This window comes from Urocampus carinirostris, chromosome 4 (genome assembly GCF_059441175.1).
Source record: "Urocampus carinirostris isolate Australia breed hairy pipefish chromosome 4, RoL_Ucar_1.0, whole genome shotgun sequence".
NCBI lineage: Eukaryota > Metazoa > Chordata > Actinopteri > Syngnathiformes > Syngnathidae > Urocampus > Urocampus carinirostris.
Window position 1 is genome coordinate 32971563 of NC_142352.1, and position 24737 is coordinate 32996299.

At 39.5% G+C, this 24737-nt stretch overlaps 2 protein-coding genes across 4 annotated transcripts; both read right to left on the reverse strand.

Moving 5' to 3' along the window:
- Nucleotides 1–392: 392 nt before the first annotated feature.
- Nucleotides 393–12562, reverse strand: pir (pirin). 2 transcript variants are annotated; one of them, XM_088333257.1, is made up of 10 exons: nt 12485–12562; nt 9305–9401; nt 9132–9218; nt 4856–4936; nt 2474–2680; nt 2323–2407; nt 2115–2159; nt 976–1058; nt 839–905; nt 393–608 (listed from the first exon to the last, which is right to left on the reverse strand). In XM_088333257.1, the coding sequence occupies exons 2-10, from the start codon at nt 9395–9397 to the stop codon at nt 490–492; spliced, it is 867 nt and encodes a 288-aa protein (XP_088189383.1). In that variant the 5' UTR covers nt 9398–9401; nt 12485–12562; the 3' UTR covers nt 393–489. The 2 variants fall into 2 exon arrangements, with proteins under 2 accessions (XP_088189383.1, XP_088189382.1); XM_088333256.1 differs by having other exon boundaries at nt 9132–9224.
- Nucleotides 12563–15531: 2969 nt separating this feature from the next.
- On the reverse strand, nt 15532–24529 carry LOC148367367 (uncharacterized). Of its 2 annotated transcripts, none has more exons than XM_088333255.1 (9): nt 24320–24529; nt 23914–24057; nt 22672–22887; nt 21975–22344; nt 19297–19424; nt 18837–19076; nt 18342–18503; nt 15768–15857; nt 15532–15696 (listed from the first exon to the last, which is right to left on the reverse strand). In XM_088333255.1, the coding sequence occupies exons 1-9, from the start codon at nt 24527–24529 to the stop codon at nt 15532–15534; spliced, it is 1725 nt and encodes a 574-aa protein (XP_088189381.1). The 2 variants fall into 2 exon arrangements, with proteins under 2 accessions (XP_088189381.1, XP_088189379.1); XM_088333253.1 differs by having other exon boundaries at nt 23914–24060.
- Between the last annotated feature and the right edge of the window lie 208 nt (nt 24530–24737).

A 24737-nucleotide genomic window follows, 5' to 3' on the forward strand; every position in this document is an offset into this window, starting at 1 on the left:
CCGGGACATGACCCGGGATCGGGTCGTGGAGGAAGCAGCCTTAACAGGGAAGCCAAGACCTCCCTATCCCCAGCCACTTCTTTTATCTTAACCGACGGGATCCCAAGGCATTCCCAGGCCAGCCTAGAGACATCATCTCTCCAGCGTGTCCTGGGTCGTCCCTGGGGACTCCTGCCGGTGGGACATGCCCGGAACACCTCCCGAGGGAGGCGTCCAGGAGTTCATGACCATAGGTGAGGGTAGGAACGTATATCAAAATAACATAAATACTAAAATGTGTTTTATTTCAAATTGCTCTATCTCCATTATAGTATTTCGTAGTCTAGTCTGTAATTAGTAGTACTAATAAGTTCTCTTTAGGCAAAACGCCAGAAAAAAGACATTACAAATCACAATGTTGAGAGTCTTGTTCTGGTAAAATGAAAGGTAAAATGTATTTTTATCATATGAAATAAAATATAAATAGATATATTCAAGCAGTGAGCACATTCAAAAATAATTTGCAATCTTAGATTCCCAGTTTCGTGCCCGCTCAAAGCCGTTTCGAGCATTTCTGTAATCGCTGATGGCCTGGCTGATCTCTTCCTCTGTGTTCATTACAAAAGGACCTGTGAAGTAAAAAAAAAAAAAAAAAAAAACACTGTTTGTCCCGATTCATACACGCATTTATTATACAAATCCAGTTTAAACCACTACCTTGTGAATATTAACATTCTTTTTGACTTAATCTTATCCTTTAAATATTTTATTACATTTGCCATGTCTAATCTGTTGTAAACAATGTACACAAAATTGTAAACAAAGACAAATTAATTCTATAGCAACACCAAAAACATACCGTGCTTCACCACAGGCTCTTTGATGGGTTCTCCAGCAATCAAGACAAAATGGGAGGACTCAAAAGCCTGAAGAGAGCAGAAAAATGAACACTGTTTCAGAGTTACTGTTAAAACGTATATTTTTAGCATCTTTTACCTTGTTTTCAAATCGGACACTGTCCCCATCCCCAAAAACCACCGTGTGATGAGGCTCCACCTTCTGCTGTTCCTCTTCAGGGCCTCAAAGAGAACAGAGTCCAATTGAACTCATGATTAATTTCCAGAATTTTTTTTTTTTATAAAGTCTGTTGTTTGGGGATAGTCAAATATACTTTGTTTGATCTGAAATACATCCCCTTTACCAATTAAACCTAAGTGACATTTTCCTTGAAGTGCCAGCTAGTATAGGCATGAGAATCATGCAGACCATGGGACGAATCTGAACCCTTGGATTGTTTAATGTGGCCCGTCATAAATTTGAGTAATGAAAAAAAAAGTATTTTGCTTTTTCTATCAAAACTTGTTAAATACAAACCAAATGCTGCTTCCAGCCGCTAAAGGGCAGTAAAGGTGTGTGTCATACACCTTAATTCATGGGCAAATTAAAGGCGTTTTAAGGACTTATAATGCAATATGTAATCTTGCATTTAACACGACATATGCTCTTTAGATTTTGAGTAAATTACAAAAATAATTGGGGATCTAAACTATACGTGCGTAAATATTTCAGATAGAAATCTCTCCCCTGTCCCCACATTGGTGTTGGGTACAAATGAAAGAACTATGTAGCTTACATAATCAGTGGCAGGAAGGTTTACCCATTACAATTCACCACAGGCAAACGTTACCTTCATTTTTTGCATGGCCTATAATAAATGTCTATAATCAATACATAATCCTTGCACGAATACACATCTCATATTACCCTGTTTAGGTGTGACATGCACTTGTCCTCTTGGGCGCTATCCATAGGGGCCGAAGACGGTTCAGAGGACAATGCCGTACAAACTAATACAAGCTGCAGTTAATCATGAGGGAAGAAGAAATGCAATGACAACGAAAGCCACCAGGAAGCAGTGTCTGTGTCATTTTTAGGAAGACTTTTAGAGAAACATAGCAACAATTTGAAGCATTTACAAGCAATTCACAAGAATTCATAATTCTACCACTTTTCAATACTTGAAAACACACGATATTAACATTTTAAGCATTTTCAAAGATTTTAAGCACCTGTACGAAGCCTGCATTGGCCACAGCCAAGTGGCTAACGTAAGGGTTTTTAATCCAAGTACTTACCAACATGAATGCTTCCTGATAGAGTGTAAATGAATGCGGTCCACCCTGTGAAAAAAACATTTATTATATTTTCCTTCATCACCAATCCCTACTATTCAGTTAGGAGTTGCTTCAGAGATACAGTACCGTATATGCATTTAATTAAAACAAACATGAATTCCAATTACTTGACCTACCGGCCAATTAAAATAGGAGGTTTATGATTTACCTGTGGGTACAGGCTGCACATGACAGGCTCCGGTCTTCAGCACAAAATCTAAATACATGGTCGGTGTCCTTGTGAAGACCTTGGACTAAAACATTTTTTAACTCAATGTGTTGCAAACAAATGTCCTTCATCGCTACCAACAAAGAAACACCTTTGCTCCCAGAGCTTCTCCGGATATCACAGCCACTGTGACACCTCCCTGAGTTGGTTTGGGGATCTCAGAGCTCCGCAGCTCTTGATAGGCTGGTTCCACCATCTTGCTTTGCCTGGACAAGTTCACCCAAAGCTGCAAACCCACCACCGCCTCATCTGAGACGGGCATTTCAGCATGAAGAACTCCTCGTCCTGCAGTCATCCACTAGGCAAAAGCACACATACATATATACACTTATAAACACACACACACGGGAATTACGGCATTTTAATGTGAATAAAAACAGTACACAGTAATTCTTCGTTTTTCGCGGGGTTGCCTTTTAAAACTGAAAGAAGAAACCATCATTTATTTATTAAATACTTAAGATTTTGTTTTTACTGGCTCATGTATTTGTTTAACAAATAGAAGTACAGTGATTCTTATTTGAACGTCTGTATTGTCAAATTATTATTCAAAAAAAATCTTGCCGTTTTATCACACAACTGTTTTGATAAAGGACAAAATCCGCTTTACGTAATTGTTGCCTTCATGTGCATATTATAAAAAACTGCATTTTCCCCCTGGTCAGCAACCCCAAAAAAAGCAATATTGGACATAAAAACATACAAACAAAAAAAGTAGCGTCGCGAGAAATTGAAAGCCTTATAAGAAAAGAAACATACTGTACTTATTCATATTCATTGGAAAATGTTAAGAATGTGTCCCATGTTGTCATATAGAAACCATACATTTTTCCATTATCAAACATTTTTGAAAAAGCACCAGAGAGCCACTAGGGAGCGCCAGAACAAGTTTAGTAGGTCGGGAGAGTATTATGTGACATGATGGCTTTTGAAAAAACTTAAAAAAGGAAAAAGATTTGCATATACATCATCTAGGTACATCAAGCTGTTTAACGTATGTGTACAACTCAGACCGTAACGTGATCGACACGCAGGCAGACAAAGAGAAAAAGGGCTGGGCAACTGTTTAACCAATCAGAATGCAGAACAAAATACCTGATGAAAAACCATAGTACACCAAGGGATTACTGTATAGGCAAATAAGTATGATACTTTAAAATGATTTAAATATTTTATCTGTGTCGTTATTTTGACTCTGTCCATCTATCCACCTATCTAGTACATGCAAGTTCTGTTTGAATTTGAAAACATCTGAAATGATAGAAAATATGAAAACTAGTCAAATTTATTATGTATGAAATTAATCAGACCACAGAGGAAAAGAAATCGGGACTGTATTGGGATTGGGACAAGACAAATACACAACCTTATTTTAAAGGGACCGTGTGCATTATTTAGTGCCTCTTAGTGGTAGACAAGAGTCATTAATAAACAATATTACTGTAATTCAAATAATAAGCAAAAATACATGCATTATTTAGTGCCTGTTTCATGTGAAGAAGCAACCCCTATCCAAAGAAAAAAATTGACTGGAGAGGAATGGGCGCCGACAGGGTGTACTTGCCCAAGAAACACCACAGGAAGAGGGCCCTCTATGACGCCGGTTGTCCGTGAGCCATGACTGACATGTGCTACCAAATAAACGTGCATTTTTCTTCATATACTTGCAGGTCTAGAAATGTATTTTATGCAATATGAGCCTCACTTAGAGGGAACTGACATGATTGTCTGCCATATTGCTGCTATGGGTAAAAAAAACAAAACAACTTGCAATAGGCTCGGAGAAAAATGGTGAAACTTGGTCACTTTGAATCTTTGTAGATTGTATTCTTTCTTGTGCTTTGTAGCACTCGTTTTGGGATGTACTACGCAACATTTAGTTGTCAAATATTGCACGGTGTCTATTTAAGGGATGTCATGATGCAATCTCCTGCGATTGGCTGGCAACCAGTTCAGGGTGTCCCCTGCCCACTGCCCGATGATTGCTGGGATGGTCTCCAGCACCCCCGCGACCCTACTGAGGATAAGCGGTGCAGCTAATGAGATGAGATGATGCAAGCTCTTCGTAGCTTTTTGTGTACGAACGACAATTAAAGTGGCATTATTCCCAAGCTGTTTTAAGGAAATAAAGCTCTAATAGCGATAAACAGTTTTTTCTTAGAAATTATTTGTTACGGATGAAGTATTTTTAAATGGTGTGCATCAAAAGAAAAGCTATTAAAGTAAAAAATAGCTTTACTTCTCCACAATTTTATCAGTCATATACTGTATTTATAAATGTCAAACATTTGGTTCAATGATGAACTTTAATGAGATATAATTTGAACATTTACATGTGTTCTGGTAAGTTTTGAAGACGTGTTTTTACATTTCTTAAATGTTTATATACTAACTTACCCCCCTCCCCCCAAAGTATTTTCAGCCCATAGATTTTCTTCTTAGAAAATGCTGTCACATTTGGGGAAATAATTACTTGCAGATCTCCAGGTTGCAATTTCCCTGAATGGCCACAGAAGTCTTCATGCGCGATGATCCCCTTCAACACATATGTTACCTGTTTGGAGAACGACACATAAAGTGCATATTATTAGAGGAAACATTGCTCGTCTTCTACGTTTCGCTCCCTTGAAAAAATATTCCTCGGAACAAGCCCACTCAGACGGCTACGACTTCCAAGAAATGCTCCCATCTGGTGTATTAAAGGATGTTTCATTTTGATTCACAGGACACTTTCAAGGGAACAAAATGCCAATCTATTTGTCTGACATAAGCGCAACAGTTGACTTTTTCGGCAAGGTTGACTGATGATGGCTAGGAAGACCATCGAATGATAAAAGAAGGCCCAGGATCTGCTTCTTCGAGCTGCCTAATAACGACTAATCGTGCTATGATCTATCTGACCTTTGCGTGATCGCTTAAAGGTGATTCTACTTGCTGACGCCATCTTCTGGCTTAAATCATCAATGCACCCTTCGCAAGCAGCTTGTGTGACACGAGCAACTACGTGCAATTCCTAGGCAAGCTCCAATAAACTCTTCTTTTTCAAAATTTTTTTGGGGGTTTGGGTTGGCATTTGGACTGTATTTGAAACAGTACTTTTCTTTCTTACACCATTTTCATGCAACGGGAAACCGCAAGCACGAGCATGAAACGACTCTCCGTCTGGGTTACAATTTGTTTGGTGTGCTTTGTTCTAATATTACACATAGATTGAAGAATTTTGTCAGAAAAATAAAACTTCTATTTTCCGGAAGCTGATCAAATGAGGTAAAATGTCGTGTTCCAGATCTTGATTATGCAGACAGTACTGTGCGTGTGTGTCGTTTTTGGCTGCCCTTCTTTTGGTCAAAAGACGCGCTGAGATTGGGGAAGAGAATTCTGCAGAGAACATCTGAGAGTTAGGCTTCCTACTGCGGCCCGCCTGTGATCTTTCAGCACAGCTGTCTTGTCTACAAAGTCAAGTGAGTGTGAGCAAACACACCTGCATAAAGGCATGCTGGGAGAGCAGTCCTATAAACCCACAATAGGAGATACATCTGGAATGTTTGCCATTGTTATTTTACTTAGTAGTTAGTGTTTGTAGATGCAGTGGACCCATTTTAGTTTTTTAATTAACAATGATAAATTGTATTTGCCGTCCACGTTTTATCTAAAATCAAAATGCCGAACTGCTGGAAGGAGTTGAAGAGCAGTTTGCCACAGACAAATGGTTTGAAGGTTTCCATACTTTGAGTAGCATTCAGAAGCTCAGGGAGTGGAGTCCAGAATCATTAAAGGCCCAATTTTCTCCAGTGTGCACTGAGTTTTTGAATCCTAGAGGCTACTTGTTGAGGTGTAGCCGTCAGCAGTACAGTAGATTCCCAGGATGTGATATTAATAAATGTATAGGTGAAATTGCAGTATAAGAGTGGATAGAATAATTAGCTAATGCCTTCCAAAACCCACGATACCCCGGACGATATGATTGAATAGAATATACATTTAACTCATTCATGCCATAACGCAAACATAATTCTTCAGAACTAATGTAAAAATATGTTGTTGTTTCTCAATTTTAAAGAACTGTAATAAAGTGTTTGGTACAGCACATCAGTAAGTATCAAGCTTCTGGGAATTATTTCTATCTGTCTATCTATCTATTAGGGCGGCAGTAGCTCAGGAGGTAGAGCGCTCGTCTTGGGATCAAAGGATCCCAGTTTGAATCCCGGCTCGGGTAAGACACTGAACCCCTAATACCCTCAATAAGCAGGTTAGCACCTTACATGGCTGCAAGACCGCTATTGGAAAATGTGGAGCACATTGTAAAGCGCTTTGGGAAGTCATTGACTTGAAAAGCGCTATATGAATGCAGATCATTTCATTTCATTTCATCTATCTATCTATCTATCTACCTTGGTCATATCCCTCAAGTGGGGTGACCGACAGCAAGACAAACACATACAAAAACAAAGAAAAGGAAAAAAAGGAAAAAGTAGCAAAAACACACACAAAAGTTTTTGGACCATGGCCAACCCTAATGCCCAAACACCCAAACAAGTTAGGCACCTTGGGACCTAAGTTGGTCATGCTTTCGTCCCTCCAGATGAAATGGGACACAAAAAAAGTGGCCATGTAACCCGGTCAGAGTGATACAACACACTCTTTTGTTCAACAGCAGGGCCCGACAGCTTTCACTGGTTTACCCCTGCCGCATCATACAGGTGCCCTGCCCATCCCTTAGAACGCGTCCAAACATCCCACTATCCCATTACAACACCTCCCTACTCATTTGATGGCAGAAAAAAACGTTTTTATAAGGAGCTTTCTTGGAAACAAATATTTTCAAAGCACTGTCAGATTAAAAATGTAACTGTTTCTAAACCTTCCATTTGTGAAGATTGTCATGCCTTTAAAAGCTTTCCTTTCCTTAGTCGTCTCCTTACTTTTAATAACAGTCCCTCTTGTCCATTAGTTATGGCCATGCAACTTAGGCCAGCGTTTCGTGTGCCCTCTTTGTATTTCTTGATAATCATAAGCTTCGTTTCCATGGTTTTTATGTTTTTGCTTCTCTCTTTAGCAAGCCTAAAACTCATACCATATAGAAAAAAAGTACAAATAAAAAATACAGTATTGTATCAACAGTCTTTGTGAAGCGAATAAGATTCCGAACTGAGTGAAGAAAGAGGAAGGCATTAAGGGAGGTAGTTCAGCCAAAGGCATATCTATATTTTCATAATGCCATGATGCAAAACAAAAGCAGTCCAGCATTTTATATGAGGTCAACCGATAGCAGATAAGCAGCTTAGGGACGTAATATGCACTAACACTGCAAGTTTAAATTTTACATGTTTTTGGCGCACAAAATAATTAGTTCTTGATGTCGTATAGTGGGGAAAATGCCATAAAGAGGGGCCAAAAAAGGGGCATCTTATTCCACACGCAAAGTGAAAACATTACACAGTACTTACGGGGGAGATGACCAAAGGGAAAAATATGAGGGCAATAAAGAATGGCCAGGAATTTGACCACATTGGCACCCTCAAGTGACTGTGTACGATAGGGATCTGGAGATAAACAGCTGCTTCACGGATTTTGAAATGAATCATCTTTATTGTCATTGATAAACGTATCATGTGTTGTGTTCTGAGCAGACGGCACACAGCAAATGCTATCACCAGGGGCAGGTTGTATGTTTGTGTGTTGGGTGAGTGTGACTGTATGTGATAGGTTGGTATCTGCTACCAGTCAAAGGGCAGGGTGGCGCACAAGTCAAGGGGTCCACCCAAAACAGGCAGAGACAGTTTGCCTTAAGCAGCTCGTTACATTGAAAAAAAAATCATCGATCAAATCGCACTCTGAGGAAAGTAAGAAGAGCGCAAAGAAATGGTGATCACCAGCGAGTGCTCTGTAGATTATTATCCGGTTCGGTAAGCGACAGAGAGCGTCTGGAGGGAAGGCAATAGCGGAGCTGCAGGTTCAGCCTAGTGTTACAGCTAGGCTATGTAACAACCCTCACAAGCTACCTCTGCCGAGCCTGTATTTCACCAATGACAGATCCATCACCCATGAAACGAATGACCTGGAGCTACAACCCGTGAGAAAGAGCTACATTCAGGATGGTTATACTTTAATCATCACGGAGATCTGGCTCAACCCAAGGATACCCGATGCCAGCATGCGGCTAGCGGGCCGCTCTCTTAGACTGAAAGGATGAGCCCTCCAATTTCGTTGTTCTTTGACAATGACAAGAAAAACCATTCATTCAACTGCAATTCTGTGTCCTGTGTCTTTTTGGCTGTTGTAGATCTATAGTTGTTATTTTGTTACTGTTGTTTACTCTCAGTCAGTAAGGAAGTCATCTTGAAGCAAGTTTCACACTTGGGGGCTATTATGAAGGGGTTTTTCCTTGCCCGCATGCTGGTTTAAGATCAGGTAATTGTGTAATTTTGTAACTGTAATCCTGTGCAGTCCTTTGAGACATTTTTGTGATTAAGGGCTATATAAATAAATTTGACTTGACTTGACTTGACTTGACGTGGCGCTATTTGCAGATTTTCACGTTTCAGGGTCCTGGTCCCCATTAACTGCAATAACCAAGGGATTACTGTATTGTGAAGGAAATTACAAATTGGTGATTGCCTAAATTGATAAAACAATTTTACATTCAAAAGGATATATACAGTATATGGTGAGAGATTTTTTACATCGGGTGATTGTTGTTAATAATCAAATCTGTCCGAATTCCTCACTAAAATAGTAACAATACCTACCGTTTCAAATCCTCTGTGAGGGTGGTCTGGGAAACCGGCAGGCTTGGTGACAGAAAACTCATCCAGCATAAGAAAAGGATCCAAGTTCTGCAACTGGGGCAGACGTTAAGTATGAACACTTTCCAAAGTGAAGTCGATATACTTATTTATAAAAGAGAATACAGAAACTGTACCTCTTTTCTACCGATGCTCCTGCGAACACGGGCACCATCTCCTTCAGCCTGCTCCACACTCAGTACGGTTTTATGCACTTTTCTGATGCTCATCGTGCTGTGAAATTTTAAAGAATATTTAAAAATAATGACTAGGACAAAAAAAATGCTGTCTACTAGCATTTCTAAATAACAGTATTTTTTATAATGTATAGGAATGAAAATGTATATATGGATTTTAAACCCTCAGCAAATTTCTCCCCTTACTAAGTAATAATAAACACAACACGTCCACTATGAACTCACAGCAAGACAGACTAGCTAGAACAGTGTTTTCCCATCTTTTCTGAGCCAAAGCACACTTTTCGCATTCAAAAATATCGAGGACACAGACGATTGAAATGTTTAAAAACTATTCAATTTTTATTTTATTTTTAAAGCTTGAAGTGACATTTTAAAGGTTAATAATTTTGCTGTAATGTGGGATCTTATTACATCGTTAACCTGTTTTTCAAGTTTTAATATAGTATTATCTAGTTTTTACCCCAGAAAAATCAGAAATACATAGAAAGAACAAAAATTGTTTTCAGTTTTTTTTTTTTAAACGTAAAAAAATAAAAAATAATTAAACAAAATGTTTTCCATTATTTTTTGCAGGGGAATTTTAAACAGCTTCATTCAAAAACGTCTTTGAATATGTGTCTTTCGAGTACTTCCTGAGCAGATTATTAGTATATACTGTAAGAAAAAATATAAAGGTTTAACTCCCGGCTTCTCTGAGTTAAATGTTGAAGTACCCTTGGGCAAGACACTGAACCTCCAAACCCTTAATAAGCATTGGGAGCCTTACATGGATGACGCCGCCATCAGTGTGTGTGTGTATGCGAATGGGTAAGTGTGAAGCACGTTGTAAAGTGTTTTTGGAGGTCTCAAGTGACTTGAAAAGCACTATATATGCAGACTTTTTACCATTACCATTGAATGAGTTCCCACTTACTGATATGGATGAGAGTTAGTTACTTTATTGATCATTGGGGAAAAAAACATTGGCGACTTTTTTATTTGCCAAAATCAAAATCGGACAATTTCCTGCGGCACACTAGTGTGCCACGGCACACTGGTTGAAAAACACTGATCTAGAATAAAAACAAATATAATTTGTGTAAACAAGTTTGTTTATGTATTTATCTAATAAACCACAGAAACAATTCTTTCAACATATTTCCTAGTTCTTTCCCCACTTTCAGTAAATTCTGTGTTGCTAATTATTTGAAGCAGTTTGTACTAAAATGAGGGATGAACTTGGGACCAAGGTGTTTGATTCTGAGACAAGATAAGTCAAACACCTAAATCAGGGGTGGGCAAGCTACGACCCGCAGGCCGCATGCAGCCCACCAGGCTTTTCCATCCGGCCTGACAAACGAAACGGTCAAAATATATAAATAATGATATATAAAAAAAAACATTATAGAAACATATCAATAATAAAGTACTACTATGGTGTCTTCTTTGTACCCATTTTCACTTTGTGTGTGTGCTACAAAAATACGACAGATATACTACAAAATGACTACAACACTAAATAACTTGAAAACAGAGACCTAATATACTTGCTTGCTCTCATTCTAAAAAGAAAAAATATATAATAGAAATACAAAAAAAAAAAAAAAACACTACTACTGTAGTACCATAATACTGAAATACTGCTAGATGAATATTTTACGAGAACCAATATAAAAACACAACTAAAGTAATATTTCAAAATACTAAAAAAGTACTACAAAAATACCACTACAGTTATACTTTAATACAGAAATATTCCAAAAGAAACACACACTACAGAAATATGAGAGAATTACAACAAAAATACAACTACAGTAATTCTACAAAAATACTAAAGATACTACAACAATTCTACTATGGAAATACTACAGAAATACTACAAAAATTCAATTATGGAAATACTGTAATACAAAAGCAATACTGCAGAAATACTAGAATTATACAACAAAAATACAAACCCAGAAGTATATAAAAAAATCTATAAAATCTACCATGAAAATACTACAAACATTCTACTATGGAAATACTACAACAAAAACTATCATACAAAAATTCAACAATGGAAACACGACAAAAAAATCACTATGAATAAACTACAAAAATCCTAAATCTACAAAATACTATTGAAGATATGCCACAATTGTACAGTACTACAAAAATACTACAAATACCGAACTTCAGAAATACGATAAAAATACAAAAAATACAATCACAATAAACAAACTAAATATCAAATATGGTGCTTAAACAAGTTTGATTAAATGAATCAATTCAAAACAAATATAAAGAAAACTTGCATATCTGCATTCTTATTTATTCATAAATAAAAAAAAAATGGGCAGCGAGGATCAGACGTTTGGCCACATTTATTTTCCACCAGCCCAGTCCTACACTTCCCAGCATGCAACACGGTTACAGCCCTGCAACATGTATTACACTACAACTTGAATAAAAATGTAAACCGGTTTGATTAGAGATATAAATGATACAGTCCAACAAAGTTTCAGGAAAAAAATCCGCATTTGAAGAATCACAGCTCGGGTGACTTGAGCACAAATGCGAAAAATCCCTACCACGTGACGCCGTATTTGTAGTTTAGTGAGGTCTTATCTACACATTTGTTTTGCTCTTTTATATCACGAGAATTTTGATTTTAAAGATTATTTTGTATTAATTCGTACATTTTTCAATGTTACAGATGTAATTATTTTGTTAATTTTTACCAAGGTTGACCCATTACATACAAGTGATGTAGATTGCTTTTTATTTATTGTTATTTTTGCACACTAATAATCAAAATAATAATACAAATTTAGGTGTAAAGTCAAAAGGTTGCCATTTTTGTGTGGACCACTCATGTCAAAAGAGGGCTGTTACAATATAGCAATAATTCAGGCATCCATAATAAAACTTTGCTGCTCCAATACACACCAATTAAATTATAGATTGCAATAAAAAGCAGAAATAACAATATTTAACTATTCCATTTACGTGTGGGCTAATTACGAAAGAATGCCTTACGCCCATAGGATGGTGTTTGCATATGAAAAGCAAATTTGAATTTGCAAAATACGCACTTTGTCTTTAAACCCAGACCAAATGTAAATTAATTTTGCAAATGTACACAAATTGACTCACTTTAAGAATCCGAATCGATGAGAATTGCTGTCAACTTGAGACCTGAGCACAACCAAAACACGGAAGTCGGTCAGTGGGCGTGGCCATGACTCTTATGACGCGAAATTATTTAGAACTCAAAATGCACTCTAAAGTTCGTTAATTACCTTAACCTTCGTGCCATGCAGGTAAAATATATTTACTTCTTCACCTTTTTTGACATATCAATCGTAAAAAAACCAGAAAAAAAACACTTGGGAGCTCAAATATCCTCCAGGTGGGGGAAATATGTACTGTAGATACTAAAATTGTTGCCTTGCGCGGTGCATTTTGGGAACCGCTATTATATTCAAAACATGCTATGCACATTATTTGGACGTATAGGCAACCATTTCTATTCATAATATTTGATATATCATAAACCACTTGTATTTCAATGTTTTTCCTTAGATGTTGGTATTTTTCTCTTCATTGCCGTCGAGTCACCTGCTGGTAGCGCTAAATCCCAAATATCAGGCAAAAATGACTGTTAGGGTTTTTGGAGATACTGCTATGACCTTTTAACCCAGGAGGTGTCCAAACTTTTCAGAAAGGGGGCCAGATTTGGTAAGCTGAAAATATGTGGGGGTCGACTCTTCAGCCTTGCATTCTTTGAACAGTCTTTGATGAATTCAGCCTCTGAAAAGTTTGCAGTGCTCGGCGATTAGCGCCGCAGCCTCCGAGCTCGCCAATGTGTCATTTTCATTGGAATCGGAGGGTCTCATAAAAAAAGTGCTTGCTGTCTCTTCACCTTTAAACAGCGTTCATGTCCAATTAGCACGTCGCAGTCAGCATGTTAGTGCCTGTTGATATTGTATTCTTTGAGAAAGAGCCACAGTCTCTTGGCAAATTAGGGAGACACTGTTGTTTTGGATTTAGGTGTAAAAAAATCCTACAATTTCTACTTGTCGTGGAAGTGGCAGCCCTCACAGTCAACCTTTTTTATTTATTCAAAGTCGCCATGTTGGAAATGTAGTGTGCTAATATTCTCAAAGAAAACCAAGGACAAGGAGGACAAAAGGCTACAGCCATCATCTGGTCAAAAGGTTAATTATTTTATTTTTTACGATTTTATTTTATACTGTGGTTAATATTACGGGTGCGCCACATATTAATAATTTTATGAAAGAGTCTGCAGGCCAGTAAAAATGTGATCACAGGCCATAACTGGGCCCCGGGACGGACTTTGGACATGGCTGAGCTAACCCCTTATGGTTCCTGTAAAAATTGCCTAAAATCCCAATCCAAGACATATCTTAAGTAAATTGAATCCTGTTCTTGAACCGGTTGGGGAATATGGATGGTTTTAATCTCATTTTAAGGAAACACTTTGAAAATGTTTCCCAAACTGAAATAATCGGTCCAAGGGCTACTAAAATTGAGTAATCTGAGCTGAAACACACATTTTTTGCTGTTGTTGTTGTTGTTGTAATTAAATGTCTGCAGATGAATGTAGCATGAGCATTTTAGCTGGAAAACTGGTAAGACAATAGCTTTAAGCCTTACTTAGTCCCTGGATAAATTTGATCAAAATCTGAAGAACTAAACATTTTTTTACACATTTTTCCACTGGTTATGTCTAGATGTTTCAAAAGTAGTCATTTGGAGAAGAAGCGCTAAAAACTTTGCATTCGTGTATATTACACTAGCCAAATTTAAGACATTGTGAAAGAGTCGTAAATGTTTGACTTCTCTTTGTAGAAGTAAATCCATTATTGTGCACACTTGCGCGTAATACTCATGCTTAGAAATGGATCCCGGATTGCATATTCACACGTTTATTTTCCGCTCTGATTTCAATATAAATCGTAAAATTACGTTGGGAATTTCATTGGCTAACCAATCTGTCAATCCACATTTCAATCGGTCACTATTGGCTAAAGATTTTGGAAGCCAAATTGTTTCTTTTTTCTATACAGCCGCTCATAGGTTGTCACAGGCTAAAGATCGTGAAAAAAAGCTTCCCACATAATTCAAGTTATTTGATACATTTAAATTTTCATTTATTTATTGTTTTTATTTGGGACAGCAGCTGGGTGGTTAGCGTGCAGCCCCACGGTGCGACGGTCCAGGTTTTAAGTCCGGCTGCCGCAGCCTCCCGTGTGGAGTCTGCATGTTCTCCCCGTGCCTGTGTGGGTTTGTTTTGGGCACTCCGGTTTCCTCCCACATTCCAAAAACGTGCATGTCAGATTAATTGGACGATCCAAATTGTGCCTAGCTGTGAATGAGCGAGTGTGTGGTCTGTCTCTGCGTTCCCTGTGACTGGCTGGCAACTGGTTGAGGGTGTCCCCTGCCCACTGCCCGAAGATAGCTGAGATGGGCTTCAGCACCCCAGTAACCCTAGCTGCGTAGAGAATGGATGGATGCTGTTGAATGCTCTTCCCTCTGAGATTTGATCTGCAACTTCAGCTGAACCTTTTGAATGTAGGCGGGGGTTACCTTGTTTGAGGTCCCTTCTCAAGGTTTATTTCCTTATGCTGAGGTTTTGAGTTTTTCCTTACCCTCATGTAGGTTTTAGATCAGGGGATGGTGTCATAATAGTCTGCAGTCTGTGCAGCCCTTTGAGATTTATTGTGATTAAGTGGTATACAAATAAACATGTTTTGACTTGAGTAGGTGGAGAAATAAGACACAAACATTAATGTTTCCAATACTTTAATGAATACATTTTACATATAACATGACAAATGTTATGTATGAGTCACCTAATTATTTCAATTAAAAATTGTATTTCACGAGGCTTCAAAATGTTGGGTTGCTAACCGATGGTCTATAACTCTGTGCTGACCTTGGTTTTGAAATGGATATTGTTCGAACATCTGAGGGAAACCATAACAACAATGATGCCTGTTACAAAAATTCACTGTATATGCGACATGTGTTTTAGATTATGCTTTACACACCTTCTCAAATGGAATTGATGATAAACGATTTCAATTTTAAAACTTACAAAGAGTCTGAACCATGACACTCCCATATTTACATCAATATATACATAATATTACACAAATGAGTTAAACATGCTGTAGTTAGAGCCATAGAAAGCCTTTCATTTGCTGAATATATTCTTCAGTTTTCGATTTTACTGTTTTCAGTTCAGAGTCTTCCGAGTTTTTGTGAGGCCCAAGGATGTGCTTGGCAATTCTCATACTGGCGGCTTGTCCACCAGCCAGATTTATAGCGTGAGGTCCGATCTGTTGGTAGTATCATGGGATGAATAACTGTTTAAAGAAATAACAGTGTTTTGTAAAGTCTTAAAGATTACCTGAAGAGCGGTGTACTGTCCCATCAAATAAAGAGGGCATCCTTCTGCCCACTGTAAACTCTCTGATATGCATGGCCAGCCATCCAGCACCTTTATGGGAGCACACACACAGACTAGTAATCACAAGACTTTTTATTTGTGGAAAATTTGCCTTACATGTTTATTATGACTGATCAAGACCACATTTCTTTCCTTCCCCTTACCAAAACTAAAATATTGAATAGTGTCAAGACCAGAACAGAGACAGGACCCACTTGCGTACGTTTCTCTCAGGTTTATTGGGAAGAAGGGAAAGGATTGCACACACGATCCGGTGATCGCTGGTCACGGAGAGCAGGTTGCTCTGAACGCGGAAGTGGTATATCCGTGGCGAGCGATGGCGGTGTCGGGAGCGGAAAAAACAGGTCAGTAGCCGGGACAGCGGAGCAAAAAAACGTGGTCAAGATCAGAAAATGGGTCGAAGCCAGGAAACAGCTGGGAGCCAAAACAGGAGTGAATCAGTGTCGAAAAGCTGAGGTTCGCAGATGGACTGACAACAGGTTACAGAAAGACGGGGCTTTAAATAGTGACAGGGAGCCAATCAGAGTCCGAGGCAGTTGGCGCAAAAGGAGCGGGCACAGGTGCCTCGCATCAGTAATCATGACAGAGTATTTGCTTGTAAGACACAAATTACCAATACAGTTATCAGGCTATTAAAAGATGATAAACAGGCTAATATTTGTAAATAATTACATTTCTATTTGAACGTCCATCCATCCATCCATTATCTGCACCGATAAATCCTTATTAGGACCGTGGAGGTGCTGGAGCCCACCTCAGCTATCCTCGGGAGGAAACCGGAGTGCCTGGAGGAAATCCATGCAGGCACCAGGAGAACACGCAAACTCCATACCGGGAGGTTGCGCTAGCTGGACTCGAAAACTGAAATTCTGCACCGTGGGGCTGTGCGCTTACCACCAAGACGCCGTGCCGCCTCTTTTCGAACATATTTACCCGAAATCTGCTGTCTGGAATTTGAAATGTGTTTCTCTCTGCGGCCATCTCCTGGCTTAAAGTCATGATCGCAGCTCGTGCATCAAGTATGTGCATTTCTTAGACGAGCTTGAACAATTTTACTTTCATCTTTTTTGGACTTCACGTTGGCGTTTGGACTGTATTCGAACCAGGGCCTTTCATTTTTACCATTTTCATGCTAGACTATGAAAAACTGATATGACGAGCATGAAATTACTCATCAACCCTCCTGCCCCCTTTCCTGCTTCCTAATGTGTTGCACGTCCTTGAACATCTCTGATAAAAGTAAAATGATAGCATATAGGCTAATTAGAAAAAATATAAAGGCTATTTGAACTCAGTTGGGCATTGTTAACACCATACTTATATAATATTGTACTTCAACTTCTTAATGACACTTTAAATGACGCACCCCACCTTCAATATTGCATTCAACTGACTGTATTTTACTCTTCCCCAATTGCTAGTTCTCGATTGTTTAACAAGGGCAGCTGATACTGGTATCAGTCAACGTTAGCCACTGTCGGGTGGACTTAAATTTTAAAAAGGGGTGGTATCAGCATAAATATGGATATCAGGTCCTCATCCATTCCTAATATCTACTGTAATATAATAGTAGTTGATTCATTTTTTTATACTATTTTTAATTGCTACCTACCTACCTAAAAAACATTTTGTTTCGAACAAAAATGCAGAAACTGATATCAGTTCCTCACCCATTCCCAATATTTACTGTAATATAATTGTACTTCGTTAATCTTCAATACTATTTTAATACCTACCTACCTACCTACCTACCTACCTACCTACCTACCTACCTACCTACCTACCTACCTACCTACCTACCTACCTACCTACCTCTCTACCTCTCTACCTATCTTCCAACCTACCTCCCTACCTCCCAAAAAAACCCAAAAACATTAATTTCTATACAAATTTCCTATTCACACAAATTATGAAATCTTTGAATAGAAATCAAAATGCTAGTAGTTGGCAAAACAATTCAAACGTGGTTAGTTTGGAGTTAAAACTACCACAGTTTGTGATCCCAAACCAGGCTATAATTTTAAAGTACCTGTCGACATGGCTCCAAAAATAAATTAATTTGTGAATAATAGGCCACAGATGGGGCAGCACGGCGGCGCAGTGGTTAACGCGTGTGCAGCACAGTTCTAAGGTCTTGGGAACCTCCTGTGTGGGTTCAAATCCAGCTACCGGACTTACTGTGCGGAGTTTGTATGTTCCCCGCGTGCTTGCGTGGGTTTCCTCCGGGCACTCCGGTTTCCTCCCACATTCCAAAGACATGCATTTCAGGTGGATTGGCCGGTCCAAATTGTCCCTAGGTGTGAATGAGCGAGCGAGTTGTCTGTCCCTGTGTGCCCTGCGATTGGCTGGCAAGCAGTTGAGGGTGTCCCCTGCCCACTGCCCAATGATTGCTGGGATGGGCTCCAGCACCCCCGCGACCCTACTGAGGATAAGCGGTGCGGCTAGTGAGATGAGATGAGGCCACAGATGGTTAGTGAAGAGAGATATTGTGCTGATCCCTTGATTTATTCTCACCTGAATGGGGAATTCTTTCATCACTCCAGAAAGTAAAGGGTCTTGTTTAACGTCCAATTTACATCCAGTGGCCAACCAAATTGTATCTCCTTCCCAGAGGTCTCCATTACTGAGTGACAGTCTCCAGGCCTGATTTCTGTAGCACCAACTGGCGTCACTCACCTGACCAAATGTTTTTATTTGAGTTTTTGGGCATTATTGCAATATCAGTAATAAGTGTGTAATAATAATGCAGCAGAAGTCACTCATAGGTCCCCTGAACATTACTTCTCTAACTGGTAGTTGCTCATACACAGTTAACAATGGAATGATTACAAATTATTGCAGAATGTCTCCCAGAAAAGTGGAAGCTGTTTGCATTGGGGATCTAATACCTAATGACCTTTTTCTTTCCTGTAGCTGCCTCGGTGCTTCGGTCCCAGTCATGAAATCTGCATCGTTCACGCACCACAAGTGACAATTGCAATGCAATCTCACGTCAGAACAACCTCCTACCTGACAGTATGTTTTCACATCCACCTGGCCTTTCAAAATAAAAGGCTGTAATTGGATGTAGGCCTCTGGGGTGACAGCACCTCCTTTTCGTGCCTGTCGAATCATTGCTAGTCGCTTGTGAAGACTCCTTTCATTAAAGAACTGTCGGAGGAAGGCTCGTCCATCCATCTTGATGCCATGCTCTACGTGGGAGTAACGACCCACCAGGCTTTCCACATCACCCAAGTCAAACTGCTTTAGCTGTAAGACACAAACATGTCGGACTGTCGGACTTTCTTTGACGTGAATTGTCATATAGTCCATTGAAACTAGATGCTTAGCTAAAATACTTCAGAAGTGGAGTATTTCTATTTTATTAAAGAAAAAAGTACAAACATGTTTAATGCCATCATGAATACATTGTCATACAATGAACCGGTCCGTGGTGCAGAAACAGTTGCTGACCACTGTGTTAAATGACCTGCAGGTGCTTTCTCATTAGCCATGTGACATGACTGGCCCCTTGCTGCAGTGCAATCGAAACCATGTGAGCGCTGGTCAGACCCCCGCCAACTACCATGACTCTCTGGCCTGCCTCACACACCACACCTAGGGAAACACAACAGAATGTAGTACTTGGAGCACAGTCTCTTTTAGGTCAACAAATAAACAAGGAAAGTATATGAAAGTATTTGATGTTTTCATTTTGGTATTTCCAATTTGTCTTTGGCACATTTTTGAAGATGGTAGGCTGTCAGGACCAGAACAGAAACAGGACCCAATTGCGTAGCGTTTACCGCAAGTTTTTTTGAAGGAAAGAGGAGGCGCTGTGCCCACGATCCGGTGTTCGCTGGACGCAGGAAGTAAGTCGCTCTCGTACTCGGATTGTGATCCAAACACGGAAGTGGATCTTCCATAGCGAGCGATGGCCGTGTCAGGGACACAAAAACTGGTTGGTAGCCGAGACTGGGAGAGCAAGGTGTGGTTGGGGTCCGAAACGAGTCGTAAGCCAGAACGGGGGAGTAGATGTAGCCGGGGACAAGAAGAATTGGTAAGCCGGGACAGGAGATCAGACGTGGTCAGGATCGAAACAGGTAGTAGCCGGAGACAGACGGGAGCAAAAAACGGGATAGGTGGGAGTCAGGGTCGATAAATGCTTGCCTAGTATACACTAAGGTTCGCAGACGGACTGACAACAGGGGACTGACAGGACTGGGTTCAAATAGTGACAGGAAGCCAATCAGAATCCGCGACGGTTGGCGCCAAATGAGCGGGCACAGGAGAATCAACAAGCTGCTTCTGGCTAACCCACATCAGGGTGGTGGACAAAGAGCATAATAGATGTGGTGATCCCAGCTGACGCCAACACCACAAAGAAAGAACATGAGAAATTGGAGAAGTAAAAAGGGTTGACAGGGTTGCCTTTTTTCAGATTTCCCAATTTTCAGTTTTAACTTAGATATTTTTCAAGTTCAAAACGTTTGACCCCAATAAAATCCCAAAATCATTCTAGCTAAGCATTCATAAGCGTCCATGACACCCTCATGGGATAATAGATTTTTTTCTTTATTAGCAGTCGTTAAATACACTCCGAGCTCAGAGTGTAGCTCGCATTGAAAGCAAGTTTTTTTTTAAATTATGGACAATCATTTTTTACTTAGATTTGTATTTTAGAAGTTGGTATTGTGTGTGTATGTACTGATGTGAGTGTAGAGACAAGGTCTGATTTCAATTGAAATTAGAATTGTCTCAATATACATTAATGACAACGCAGTGGACATATGACGTGCTACTCCGTGTAAATGTTAGCTGTCCAAATGAGCAACCTATTCAATTGTATTGGAAAAGCTAACCTAGCTGGCTAACTGTAAGATCATCATGTGAAGGTTGGTTTGTGTTAAGTATTAAAAGTACAGAATACAATCAGTACTTTAGTGTATGTGATATATGTTTGTGGAATTGTGTTATTGTTTGTGTTTTTACGGAGACAGTTTAAATAAGTCAATCAATAAAATGATGGCATTTCGAGGCACTTGAAAAAACATTTTTAGCATCAAGACATGAGTTTTTTGAGACCTTTCGCTTTGATTTTTAGATCTGCTGTGATGCAAGTTTTTGGGTTAATATTTGTAAAATTGTCTATAATTGTTTTAAAATATATCAAATGCTTGGATACCATCTGGTGGGAATTTGTTTTGCAAGGATCGGTTAGATACATGTAGTTTCTTACCCTCTTAATGTGCATTCCATAGACAAAAACGCAGGTATCATTGAAATTAACTTTGAATGATAACACTCTCTTTCCACAGAAAACAGAGGATTTTTAAATTATTTTCTATATTTTTTTACTCTATTGTTTACATCCTGTCTACACTTGTAGATTTTATTTCAATTCAAATACTAGAGTGCCTCTAAGACAGTGGTGTCAAACATGCAGCTTGCGCGGCGGGATCAGGCCCCCCAAAGGGTTTTACTCCAGCCCGTGAGACAACGCAGAGAGAAGAGTAAGAGGAGCTACAGTCCACTGGATAACGCCAAACCCTGGGGCCACTATCAAAGCAACTGTAGCTGTGATTCTTTCTTTCTTTCTTTCTTTTTCTTTCATTCGTTTCTTTCTTTTTTCTTTCTTTCCTCTTTTTCCTCTCTTTTGCTCTCTTTTTGTAGAGCTCTCTTTTCTTCATGTGTCTCTTTCCTTTTGTCTCTCTTTCCCTTTTTTCTTTCTCTTTGTTCCTCTTTTCTTCTCGTGTTTTCTCTCTCTTTCTCTCATGGTATCTCTCCCTTTTGATTTTTCTTACTTTTGTGTTTCTCTCTTTAACTTCTCTCCATTTTACCTGTGTTTCTTTTCTCTATCAGTCTCTCTTTCTTTCCCTTTATTTTTCCTCTTTATCAGTTTTTCTGTCTTTCTTTATTTCTCTTATTGTCTCCCTCTTGTCTCTCTTTTTCTTTCTTTCCCTTTCTTTCTTTTTAATCTACTAGTGCGGCCCCCTGAGATTTTTTTTTCTAGCATGTGGGCTCCGACCCAAAATTAGTTAGACGCTCAGAGGATGTAATTTACTTGCGGGCTCTAAAATACTTGGCCAACATAAATAACAAATTCTGGTTAAATGCATGGTGAAAATATTATTATTAACCATGTGAATGCACTGCAGAATTTCTTACTTTGTGTGAGATCATCAGCGTCTTTGTGGTTCTGCTGCGTCTTTGATAGAGAATGCATTAGGTGCACAGTATGTTGCAGGCGCTCTTCTGGATAGCTCTCCTCAATATTAGTCACCCATTGCGGGATGTTTGCCATTTGGGCACGGGTGGGTCCTGTTGCCACGACCACCTTTTGAGCTTTGAGCATGGCGCCATCTTCGAGATAGACTTTGAAATGATTAACCATTTTCTTCTTGGCCTCATCTCCTTGCTTTGAAGCCATTTCATCTCTTGTTCTGCCCTCTTGGCAAATCAGCACATCTTCAGTTACCGGGGTGATGAGGGTAACAGTTCCCTTCACAAGTACCTTGGCCAAGTTGTATCTTTCCACCTGTATATTCACATCAATTAGGTTAAACAATTTACCATTGTTTGAGAACTAGCCTGACCACAAAACGTGTATTTTTGGAAGAAAAGAGAAATTACAGCATAAAGAGTCTACCATGCCTATTCATAGGATGCAAGATTTTTGTCTTTTTTTCTGGCTTTGTTTGTCTAAATACGCCTTTAGAACTGCTGGCCTGATAGTGAGCCAAATTGAATAGATTAGGTAACCCAATGCTAGATCTAAAAACAAAAATCCTGGTTATACCAGAGGTAATAGATCCATAAACTTGACCCAGGGTTGGCAAATTCAATGTTTGATAGGCAATCAAACCTGATCTTGAAAAAAATCCACACTTAGTTCTGTTCCTGGCAGGCTGAATGCCAAACTGTCGCTGAGGTTGGAGGAGACGTTCAGGCGTTTTCTCTCTTTCCTGCCGAGCCGCGTGTCGTTGAAAAAAGCGTTGTCGTCCAGAATGAGCGCTCGGGCAGGTAGGCTATGAAGCTCATGCAACCGCTTGTGCTTCAACACAAACTCCTGCAACGCTTTCTGACAAAAACAAAATAAGCAAAAACACACTTGGACAATTGGTTTTAAAGGTACTCAGAAAGACTAAATTTATTTTTCAATTAGGCACAGAACGTTTAGTGTTCTTCCCCACGACTATGCAGACATATTGCAAAATATTCCACTCCCAAAGTTGTCCGATCTAGGGCTTTTCCTCTAGAGCTGTGACGTCATTGACAGAACATGGCACTTTAAACATGGTTAATCCCGTTATAACAAAATAAGAGGCAGCTCCGGAACAGACAGCATTTGAGGTGAACAGCGTTTGCATACCGCTCGTTTCTGCCTGGAGAAATTTAAACTTGCTTAATCTGTCGTTGAGGACCTTGTGACAGTTTTGTCCAATTTGTGAGCTTCAACCTCCAAAAGTAGTTTACCTTCCGTCGTTTCAGTGTGTTCCTTCATTGCCTTCACCTCCTTTAAGGTAGATGTCTTTGATCACGTGTGTCACGGTTGGTAAAATATAGTCCTGCAAGCTTCACGTCAGTCCTGATTTGTTTGTTCCCGATTAGCCCCGTTAACAGTCGACTAGTCGGCAACACTGACGTGTTTATTGGTTAATTCCTGGCTTCAGGCGCCTTTCGTTGATCTCTCCTGGTCAGCACTCGTTAGCTCTCCGTGTGTTATTTTTGCCGGTTAGCCACTTCTTGGCTGCTCGCTCTTTGAAAGACCATTTCGGCATCCAACTGCAATGCTACATCTAAGCATTCTTGACAAAAAACTCCCAAAACTTGACTTAAAACACTTGTAACCTCTTCGACTAATTAACACATAAAGAATTATGGAGACTGGCTTGCTAGGGTGCCAGTGTAACTCTCATGACATCACAGCTCAGGAAGTCAAAGACGAGACATGCTTTCTTCAAAATTCATTGTCATGGTAAATAAATAAACTGATATGTATACATCTATATAGATCATACAAAACCCATGCACTAGTTCCTCACATTTTGCATGTCTTATCATTTGTTAATTCCGATAAACATCAAACTCGGCGTTCCTTTTTTACCTTGTTGCCAGGGTCTGTGTGCACTAGCATGTGCGAGCGCAAGTGAGGGATGTTCAGGGCTGTGAACTGACTCTTCCACAAAGACGTCCACTCACCGTAGGAATCAACCACCAGGAGTCTAAGGCCTGTGGGCTGGATAGTGAGCTGCTTTCGCATTGTGAGAGCTGTTGAAATATGACTGGCCAGCTGGGATTTGGTTCAAGATTACCTCTCAACTGAAAAACTCAGGAACACTACTAAAGGCTGACATAAATACTGAAATATTCTCACACAAACATTGAAACTCATACAAAGTATTGAATATCTTTCATATGCACCATAACACTAATTGAGCATGCTATTTCTTTTGGAACACAGTTTGCTGAACAACTCAGGGATGATTGTTAAATGTTTCGTTAAAAAATGCTGTACCATTTGTTACCTTCCTCTTAGTGTTATCAGTAAGTCGCCTGGAATCAGTTTGATCGGCCAATTCTTGTCCTCGTACTTCAGCACAGGATGTAGGAAGGCGGGACTCAGGTTCTGAGTTGTGTTCTTGATACAAGGGTAATAGCATGCTGGCTAGGGTCAAGGCGTGAGGGCCACCCCCAATGATCAGCACGTCCAGCATCACCATCTATTGCAGGGTAACATTTGCTTATCATACCACACATTTGTGCCATTTAAGAGGGGTGCGTTACACAATTGGAGGGCAAATCATCACAGTTGTCTTTTTATTAAATACTTGAAAAAACAGGGTGTTCCAAAAGTCTTGGGCACATTTTCAAAATGAAACATTTCTGAATCTTTTAAGGATAAAAAAACACATCTGGTAAATTCGGAAT